The sequence below is a fragment of the Setaria italica genome, chromosome VIII (assembly GCF_000263155.2).
Source record: "Setaria italica strain Yugu1 chromosome VIII, Setaria_italica_v2.0, whole genome shotgun sequence".
NCBI lineage: Eukaryota > Viridiplantae > Streptophyta > Magnoliopsida > Poales > Poaceae > Setaria > Setaria italica.
Genome location: NC_028457.1, coordinates 2922642 through 2932893, shown reverse-complemented (window position 1 = coordinate 2932893; position 10252 = coordinate 2922642). Strand labels below are relative to the sequence as shown.

The 10252-nt window shown below is 45.1% G+C and overlaps 2 protein-coding genes across 2 annotated transcripts; both read left to right on the top strand.

Annotated features, from left to right (window-relative positions):
- Nucleotides 1-1368: 1368 nt before the first annotated feature.
- LOC111258368 lies at nt 1369-2484 on the top strand. Its single transcript, XM_022829598.1, has 3 exons — nt 1369-1614; nt 1807-2057; nt 2182-2484. The coding sequence occupies exons 1-3, from the start codon at nt 1456-1458 to the stop codon at nt 2192-2194; spliced, it is 423 nt and encodes a 140-aa protein (XP_022685333.1). The 5' UTR covers nt 1369-1455; the 3' UTR covers nt 2195-2484.
- LOC105914892 lies at nt 2218-3835 on the top strand. Its single transcript, XM_022829188.1, has 3 exons — nt 2218-2361; nt 2844-3086; nt 3199-3835. Exons 1-3 carry the CDS (start codon nt 2218-2220, stop codon nt 3556-3558), a joined length of 747 nt encoding a protein of 248 aa, XP_022684923.1. The 3' UTR covers nt 3559-3835.
- Nucleotides 3836-10252: the final 6417 nt, after the last annotated feature.

The window sequence follows — 10252 nt, the reverse complement described above, 5'->3', positions numbered from 1 at the left end:
CAGCACAGTGCCTCCGACGAATGGACGACAACTGCTGGTGGGGAGGCAATTAGGGAGAAGGTGTCTGGGGCGGACGGGCGACGCGTGGCCGCGGCTATTGCCAGCGGCCACAGCGAGCCTGCTCCCTGCGCTCTCACATGAAACCTGTAGATTTCCTCCCTGATCCCCTACACGCTATGCTTGGGAATCCGTAGTTGGGATGGATGGAGAGGGTGTGCAGCGAGGAGCTTAGATCTGAGGCTGGTAGGGGCGGAGGAGGCCGAAGCGAGGAGATCCCGACGACGGCGGTAGCGCTCTGCTCATGTGGGGTGGAGGAGATGCAGGGCTCGTCTGGTGGAAAGCCAACAAATCTGAGATTTCTAGATATTACTCAGTAGCACTCATTATGTGTGACAAAATATATATATAGCAAACTTTGAAAATTTCGGATAATTTAGTTTTTGGAGGCGACTGGGCAGAGAGGGCTCTCCCATTAGCGATTGGTCGAGAGCCCTTCCCAATCCCCACCCATACTTATCCCATCAACCATCACGCGAATTAAAAAAAACAGCCACACACCCCCTCATCTTCCTCTGCCTCTGCGCCCATTGTCTTCCTTCACCTGTCCCCCACAGCAACCAGCCTTCGCCTCGCTAGCGTTGGCGAGCGGCGAGGACCGCGCTGCTCCTCCCCCTGCCCCTCCCTTCCCTCCTCCCCTTCTCCTCCCCAAGCTAGCGGCGCGATCGTGCATGCCAAAGCTGCTGTTGGCCAGGCCTAGGTGGGCCTCGGTTGAGCTGAGATTGGGCTAGCAGCTGACGGCCTAGAGTGGGTTGAGCCCACGAGCTCAGCCCAAAACGATAAGATAGGTTTTTTATTTCCAGAAATAATTTCCCGTGCAAAGAAAAATCAAGAGAACCGGTGATAAGCTATTTAAACTAGAAAAAATACTCTGAAAATCTCAAAAATTTCATGAAAAATCTTAGAGATAGTTTTGGGACACGAGAAGTCCAAATAAAATACTTGGAGCTTGTGAAAAAGAAACTAGAGCTCTCTAATAAATAGATTTAGCTCTAAAAAAATGAGAATAAATTACAAAAAAAGTTGGAAAATCATGAGAAGAACCTGGTCATCAACTCAACGCATTTTAAAACTTTTTTCACTCAAAAATTACCAAGATGCATCGGCATGAATGCAATACACAAAGAACAACCTTGTTTAATTTAAAAAAACAACTAATTATTTTCCTATACTAAATTTCCTGTCAAGAAAATAAATGTTAAAATTTTTTTAAAACTACAAGAAAAATATTGTTTACTTGTTCTTTCTAATCACATCCTGAAATCAGGGTGTGACACTAGACAAGAATTGCTGCCGTCCAGCAACTTTGATTCTGCGGTTCTGTAGTATCAGTTGGTTATTGGAGGGAGTTGGAGATCGATCTGTCGACAGGATCCAACAGAAGAAAGTGGAATAGAAATGGCAAACAAGCTCAAGCTCTCCGGGGTCTGCCGTGCTGCTCATCATCGTTCCGGCGCTCTCCTCATCGGCATCCAGCTGGGGCGGGCGCTCGAGAGGAACCCGGACAGCGCCAGCGTCAGCTTCAGCTTCAGAGGAGCCCTCGCCTACCTCGCAAAGGTTCGTGATCCATACATATATGCACATACCCTCCAGTGATGTGTAACTGATGCTTGTTGCTGATCGATCGCTGTCGATCCATCAGTAGTTGTGCTCTCTGCTTCCCTGCTTCATATATAGAACATCGTACCAGTTCATCATGTGTTTGAGTATGTAAAAGAAAGAGGAGGTGATTAATAATATTAATTTCAGGAGCTTTGGGGTGCGAACAATGTTTTGGGATTGGGACGAGGGCGAGGCAGGGATGGAAGGGTAGCGCAGGTTGAAGGGTGGCAGCCCGTTGTTCCGGCGAGCCTTGTTGGTGATGACGATGAAAGCTCGGATATGATGATTCAGTCAAAGCATACCTCCTACATCCCATTGCCATGGGTTGAAGGCCGAGAAAATAGCAGTGTGCTACTCCCAAGGCCCAGCAGAGATACCACACAAATAATCATACTTCGGTCGGTACATCCTTTTAATATAATCATGCATACTTCCTGTGCCTATGATAAACAAACTTGTTTAGTTTTAACTTTTTACTACTAACTGCTACTAGTATGAATTATGGACGATGGATGGATGCAGCCTCGGGGCGTGATCAGCGTGGGGCAGCCATGTTACATGCGTGAGTCCAACGCTCCTCGCCTCCGCAGCGTCACCTTGTACCATTCCACGGCGATCCACTCCTTGTCCTGCAACTACGACAACTCCCGAGCTGCTGCTGGTCCGTGGGGGCTCCCGCACTCCTTCGGCTCCAAAGGAATAGTACAGTAGTTGCTAGCAATAGCAGTGAATCAATCCAAGCCCTGATCGATTTGACCATTGTTCCTGAAAGAACAGAGGACATCTTGTATTATTCTATTTCTATATCTGAGTCGATCTTGGCGGTGGCAGTTTCCCAAAAAAAATGGCGAATTTTGCAGCCCAACGTTGAGAATGCCAAATATCAACACCAATTTCTCAGAAGCGCGTGTGGGATCAAGCAACGTTCTTTCTCTAATTAGAAGCCGTTGAACACTCATGGGATGTGTCAGTACATAGCACCTGGTGCTGCAATGTGCAACGACATACTACTAGTCACCACCACCAATTAATAAAGAGAGAAGAAATCCTGTTTGATGAGGCAGGGACGTTATGCAGACTGAATAGTTTCAATGTTTAGTCAGCTTTGGCGGCTGCAATGTGCAACGACATACTGCTAGTCACCGGTAATCGCGGTTTAGTCAGCTTTGGTGACGTTATGTCAGACAGGGACGTTATGTGAACTCATTCAGACGCCGGTGATCGCGGAGGAGGAGGAGGAGAAGGCAGCTGCGACTGCGACGGTGAAGAAGACGACGAAGAAGAAGGTGATGAGGAGGGTCTCCCCGGAGCACGTGGAGTTTGTCCTGGCCGCCAAACCCACGCTGCGGAGCAGGTTCTCGCCAGAGATGCAGCCCAGACGACATTTCGTTATGCTTTGCTCGTTTGGCGTAATCAATGATTCAATGGTATGAAACCTAGATCAACTTTTGATTCCAACCTTCAATTGCAGTCATTCATCCATAGATCATATAGCTTGAGAAGAACATAAAACAAGCATGTAATTGTATATTCTTTTAGCTCTCGCCACCGATTTGGAAGTGGTTCACCACGCAAGGCCAAGAACAGGAGGATGCACACGGAGCTGCCATAGACCACCTGCTGGTTCTGGAGAAGGAGCTTGATGGGAAGCGATTCTTCGCTGGCGAGAAGATCGGCTTCGTGGACTTATCACTTGGCCCGCTGTCGTATGTGATTCCGATATATGAGGAGATCACCGGCGTCAAGATGATAACAGAGGAGAAGCTCCCTTCCCTGTCTGCGTGGATGGGGAATTTCTTGAGCTCGCCGGTGGTGAAGGATCACCTGCCACCGCTGGACAAGTTGCGGCTCAGGTTACAAGCAATGCGTGAAGCATTTCTAAACGGCAAAGTTAAGTAGTAGAGGTCATTTTGCCATTGAGCCTCTTCAGTTTGGTCGGGATCAGAGGGTCAATATATGGCACAAATAGTGTTGCACCGAAAAGAAAGAAATTTTTTAAAAAAAAACACTCTTATGAAACTACGTAGCAATTAATTATCACTGCCGTTTCTGAAGTACTCCTACCTATACTACCGTTTGTTACTGAAAGGAGGACTATTATCATGATACCGTTTGTAACCGAAAACGCAATCCAGCATCAATCACTTTGATCCGTGAATGGCTTTGCCTGCATCTATCTCGATCATGCCCGGTGGTTAGGAGCAAGTAACGACCGACCAGTTCTCTTCCCTAGCTTTCTTTATATCACATTCATACTAGCTAAGAAGACACAAGCAAGACATCAGCTTCACTGTTGCTCTTTCTTTTAAGAGAGTTAGAAGTTCGACATTAGAGTTACAATGCTATTACAGAATAAAAGTTTGCTCTCATGCACCACTGAAATGAAAGAACACATGAAGACATTAAGATACAAGAAGTTTCTCTCGAAGCAAAGGAGTGCCACACGCCCTTCTTCGTATTAGAATGTCATTTTGAATTAGCCTGAAAACTTGATCAGGCCGAAGCGCTTTGTTGTCGAAAATCCTTCGATTTCTTTCCTTCCAAATGTTCCACGTTGCGTACATCAGAATTGTTGCGACTGATCTTCGTTGCTTTGCATTCAGTGGCGCCAAAGTTATGCTCCACCATTCCTGAATATTACCGTTAGTGCCTGTGAGTACATCTGCACAAGAACCCACCCAATTGGAAACAAGAAACCAGATTTCCTTTGCATAACAGCACTACAAGCAGATATGAGATGCAGTTTCGGGTACTTGATCACATAATGCACACAATTTTGAACATGGCCAGTTTCTTGCCATCAATTTTTGAACATAACCTGAGGATCTTCCTTTGGACAAGGAGCCAAGCAAGAATTTTTGTTTTCCTTCGGCATGAGCTCTCCAGATATTACTACCTTATAAAGTTGAGAAAGTTCCTTGTAGCTGTGCGGTATACGCTGATTTTGAATTGTATGAACCATTTGATGTCCAACGCCACCGTATACTATCCTCCTGTCCATTTAACTGGAAATTTTGCACCATATCCTACAAAGCCACAAACTCGGCCATTTCTTCAATAGAGTCCATGTGCCATAGCCTCCTTGTCCAATTATGGTTTGTTAATTCTTCCTGCACTATCCTTTGCTTTCTCCAAGCAAGTTTGTAAAGGTTTGGAGCTATGTCCATTGGAGCTTTGCCATACAGCCAACTGCATTGCCACAACTTGGCTTGTGTTCCATTACCCACATTTACAATTGTGCTAGCTCTGAACAATTGCCGGTCTATACTGTCACATGGCGTTGGAGTTCCAACCCAAGGCCTGTCAGGATCACTCCATTCATACCATAACCATCTCAATCTCAAAACCCTGCTAAAGAGCTCAAGGTCCAGGATTCCTAGTCCACCCAAGTTCTTGGGCAGCAAGACTTTCTTCCACTTGACCAGGTAGTGTTCCCCATGAGCATTTTTAGATCCCTTCCATAAGAAGCTTCTTCTTAATTTATCTATCTTTTTTAGAGCCCATTTTCCAAGGAGAACACAGTGAGAAAGTATATGGGTATTGATGTGATCTCACTAGGCTCACCCTTACAACCTTGTCCATCAATTTGCTCTTTCCGATGGCGATGGCGAGACCATGCATGTAGAGTTGCAAACGATGTAGATCATCCAATCCAATGCATGGCGCCAACAAGCGTGAGCACGAGACAACCCGTTTGCATCGCCAGCCATGAGACAAGTTCATTCTGCATGGATCAAGCTCAAGCAAGTTGGGCATCCCTTCTGTTGGGGATCGCCTAAAAAGACAGTCACCCTCGAGGCCATTTTGTTGGCGCGAGCCAACTAACGTCGCAAGATCACCAACCTCGAGCGAAGGTTCCTAATCTCGTGGGGCCAATCTAGCGTGAAAATCGTGCTAGCCTCACAGCACCTCTGTAAATTTGGTCTCGAAGCTAAGAAATAATTACTGATGACTAGACTATAACGAAGCTCACCCTCGAGCGGCCGAACCTAACCTCAAGCGACGAGTTTTTCTCTATGTTTTACTCAGGGTCGTTGGTATGAGCACGCCAAGGCTCAAAGCACAAGGTTGGACATCTTTCCGGCACGAGGCTAAGATGACTTCGAGTGCAAGGCCAAGATGATTTCAAGCACGAGGTTAAGAAGACTACCACCATGAGGCTGGAGGCGTAAAGGCGTGTAAAGCATGACTGCATGCTGGCATTGGAAATGTGAAGGCGTGATTTGCGGGATTGCCTGAGAGCGTGATTTACGGGATTGCCCAAAGGCGTGAGAAGCGTGACTCGGTAGAGGAAACCAAGTCGCACAAGTTATCTCCAAAAGACCTTTATGTATAGCATATTCCGAGAATGTAATAGTTGAGAAAGGGTATTCATGAAATGTAAAGTGTCTTTCGAGACACTATAAAAGGGGAGCCCTACCTCGATGTAAATGGATGTTCATTTCTCAGAATTGAATCATGATTGCTTCCTTAACATTGTTGCATTCGAGTTTCTTCCCGATCTGTTTCCCAACATTGGTGCCCACCGTGTTCTGAGCCAACAAGAAACCCACGATGCTACCCCAGAAAAAAAAGCAAGACCACCGAGGTCGAGGTAGGGTAGGAAAGGCAACTCATCCGAGTCGAGCAAAGCAACACTGATAAAATAGAAAAACTAAAAAGAATCGAAGCCAACCTGAGAACAAGAAGTGAGAAAAGGAGAAGTGAGGCGGAAACCTCGAGCCAAGTACAACCACAAACAAATTCACATAATGATACCCTCGAAGAAACAGAAGAGGAACTAGCCTCTGCGCTCAAACAGCTCGAAGCATTGAAGAAGGAAAAAGAAAAATTCACTCAAGTAGCAAACAAGCTAGCAAAGCTAAACGAGGCTAAGAGGTAACTAGCAGAAATGCAACAAGAGCTAAATGAGTTGCAATACTTGCACAACACACCACAACCACCACCACAACCGCCACTCCTGGGGTTGATCACCAATGACACACCCATAATATACCCAAATCCCAGCTTCATTGGGCACAACACCCTAGTGATAACAAGCGCCTGCACAACAGTTGACAAAAGCTCCCCACTGTCCTTGGGCTTGCAAACAGCCCCATGGCCTGCAACTTACAAGGCAGTCACGTTGCCATAGTTCAACGAGCAAATAGCTTCTCGCCAGTTCCTCATGAGCTACGAGACAGCCATAGCCTCGGCCGGAGGAGATGATGTGGTGCTAGCTAAATCATTCATCATAGCATGCGAGGGTGCAGCATTGAATATGTACTCTTTGCTTCAACCACAATCCATATACAGCTGGATAGATCTCAAAACCAAGCTAGTCCAAAACTTCCAAGGCTTTCACAGAGCTGTGATTGATGAGGGAGATCTATTCAACTGTGTGCAGAAAGATAAAGAGCCGCTAACAAGCTATGTGAAAAGATTTGTCAAGCTTAAGTCACAAACCCCAGATGTGGAGGATAGCGTGGCCATAGCAGCCTGCATCAAGGGTCTCAACCTAGGCCCAGCCTCGAAGCTATCAAGAAAAAAGCCAAAAATAATGGAATCTTTGTTCGCGGAGCTAGACAAATATTGTAGATCGGATGAAGACCACAGGAGGAGAGTGGTGGAGAGAAACCACCATAGGCAAGCTGAAAAAGACCAAAACTAGCAAACCTCGTGTTACAACCAACAACAACAACACAACTCATACCCATCTCAACAAGTATTGTCGATTGAGGGTAATCAACCCTCGCAACAGAACCCAAACCAAAACCAAAATCAAAACCACCAACACCAACCAAACTTTGGCAGCGACCAGAGGGGCGGCTACGTCAAAAGGGGAAGAGGCTGAGGCAGAGGTCCTCCGAGGCCAAGTAACCAAAGTAACCAATAGAGACTATTTACTATACCTTCCATGGTAAACAACTTGATCATGCAACGGACTTTTGTCCAGAAACTAGAAAGACCCTCGAGAGAATGGCTAAAGAGAAAAAGGCGGCTATAGCACCCAAAACCATCCACCACACCACCTTTTGGCCGCAACCACCATACTACCCGAACCCAAACCTCGCAAGCTTTCAACCTGCCATGATGTGGCAGCATTCACCACAGTTCCGCCCCCAAACTCAGCAAGCCTCATAGACTAAAAGCTTCGCACCTTCCCAGCATCTCCACGAGATACTGTTACCCCTACCAAATCTACCCAACAAAATTCCAAAAGCTGAGCCAAACAACCCACAAAACAACAATCCCAAAGTCTTACCCACTTACGGCATGATAATACCAATCTCAGGGGGATCCTCATAGTAAGAGTATCGCGAGGATAACTCAAATGCTTTACCAACCTATGGCATGATAATGCCAATCGCTGGAGGGTCTTCCCTCGAGTTCGAAAATAAAAGGCAAAAGAAAGATTATTTCAGGCAGGTGAACATGATTATACCTGATGGTTCTCCAGCCAAGCTAGAGTGGGCACACATGCCCATCTCTTTCACATAAGAGGACTTCAAATTTAAAACAGCCTCGCATAATGATGCGATGGTGATCGAGGCTATTAACGCTAGCTAGAAAATAGGAAAGGTTCTAGTGGACAACGGAAGTTCCGTGGACATTATCTTTGCAAGAACCTTTAGAGAGATGAAAATTGACCCTCTCTTGCTCGAGCCGGCAGAAGTCTCGCTGCTTGGCTTTGGGGAAGGCCAGTTAAAGCTTTGGGAAAAATCACGTTCCTCGTCTCCTTTGGAAATCTGGACAACACAAGAACGGAACGCATAACATTTGATGTTGTCGAAATGTACTACCCCTACTTTGCTATCCTCGGGAGAGGGGTCATCAACAGATTCAATGTAGCAATCAGGCAATTGTTCTTATGTATGAAAATCCCAGCCTTGAAAGGAGTCATCATGATCTATGGCGACCAACAAACCACCAGGAATATAGAAAAAGGCGTAACCCTAGGGCAAAAGAATGTCCACCACCTAACGACTCCCAACAAGGTTGAGAAACAAGAAGAGAAAAAAGTCATATGATGAGCCCAAAAGGGACAAAGAAAAGGTGAAGATAAGCACGGATGGTGAAACAAAGAGAGTTCTCTTGGATGGCTATATCATGCATAGATATGTCACAATAGGAGCTAACCTTGAGCCCGAGTAGGAGAAAGAATTAATTGAGTTCCTAAAAAAATAAAGATATCTTCGCCTGGTCCGCTAGTGACCTCCAAGGGGTCGACAGAGATATAATCGAACACGGGCTCGAAATAAAGCCGGGCATAAAGCCAAACAAGCAAAAACTCAGAAAATGTCTGAAGAAAAAGCCCAAGCCGTGAAATCCGAGGTTGAAAGACTCCTTGAGGACAACATCATACGCCTGATCATCTACCCAGAATGGCTAGCTAACACCGTACCATTCAAAAAGAAGAATAGCAAGTGGAGAATGTGCATAGACTTTACTGAACTAAACAAGGCCTACCCAAAAGATGACTATCCTTTGGAAAGAGTGGACAAAGTGGTGGACGACGCCGCTAACAGCGAAATGTTGTCATTGTTGGACTTATTCTCGAGTTACCACCAAATTAGAATAAAAAAGAAGATGAAGGAAAAACGGGTTTCATAACACCCTTTCGAACTTTTTGCTTCGTGAGGATGCCTGAGGGGTTAAAAAAATGCAGGGTAGACCTTCTCAAGAATATTGTCATTGTTGGACTTATTCTCGAGTTACCACCAAATTAGAATAAAAAAGAAGATTAAGGAAAAACGGGTTTCATAACATCCTTTCGAACTTTTTGCTTCATGAGGATGCCTGAGGGGTTAAAAAATGCAGGGTAGACCTTCTCAAGAATGATAGCAATAACAATCAGCTTCGCAGAAATATCTTAGCTTAGGTAGACGACATATATAGTCATAAAAATTATCAATGAAATTGAAGCATGAAGCTGATTCCCGCGTGGACAAAGAAGTATAACATGGGAATTTTGAAGTTAATATACTCATTTTTATCCAAACAGTAATATAAACTGAAACAAAAAGAAACACTTCATCATCTACATGTCACTGCATGGCCTCTTTGAACCGGTCAGTGCAATCAAAATCTGCAACTCTGCATACGGTAACATAGCTTAGATTGCATGCATGTGGCAAAAAGGAAACACCCCTTACTGCTGCCGTTCCTCACAGATCCATTCAATTATGGAAGTCTTTTGTTTGCTCGATCCTTCCATTGCTCTAGAAGAGATATCTGCTCGACAACAATTTGCTCTAGAAGAGATTATCTGCTCGACAACAAACAACAAAATTGCTAGTACCGCAATTTTTGCTCCTTGCCATCGTTTAATAAGGTTTAAGGTACCACAACAGTATAGGATAGTTAATTAAGGTCCATATGAACATATCAAGCAAAGTTAGCGTACTCCTTCCATAAAAATATATAAGGACTTCTAAGTTTCTCCTAAGTTCACGCTTTGACCAAATTTACGGAGAATACTAGAAGAGTATTAACACTACCGGAATCTTTAAGTTTGCCGGGTGTTTTTATATTTGCCGAGTGTATTTTCTCGGGCACTCGGCAAACAGCTCTTTGCCGAGTATTTTCCGAAAACCACTCGGCAAAATAAAAA

Coding starts and splice junctions, on each gene's coding strand:
- LOC111258368 (XM_022829598.1), top strand. CDS start 1,456: ATGGCAAACAAGCTCAAGCTCTCCGGGGTCTGCCGTGCTGCTCATCAT. Junction 1,615..1,806: donor CCCTCGCCTACCTCGCAAAG/GTTCGTGATCCA, acceptor TATTAATTTCAG/GAGCTTTGGGGTGCGAACAA.
- LOC105914892 (XM_022829188.1), top strand. CDS start 2,218: ATGCGTGAGTCCAACGCTCCTCGCCTCCGCAGCGTCACCTTGTACCAT. Junction 2,362..2,843: donor CCTTCGGCTCCAAAGGAATA/GTACAGTAGTTG, acceptor ACGTTATGTCAG/ACAGGGACGTTATGTGAACT. Junction 3,087..3,198: donor GCGTAATCAATGATTCAATG/GTATGAAACCTA, acceptor ATATTCTTTTAG/CTCTCGCCACCGATTTGGAA.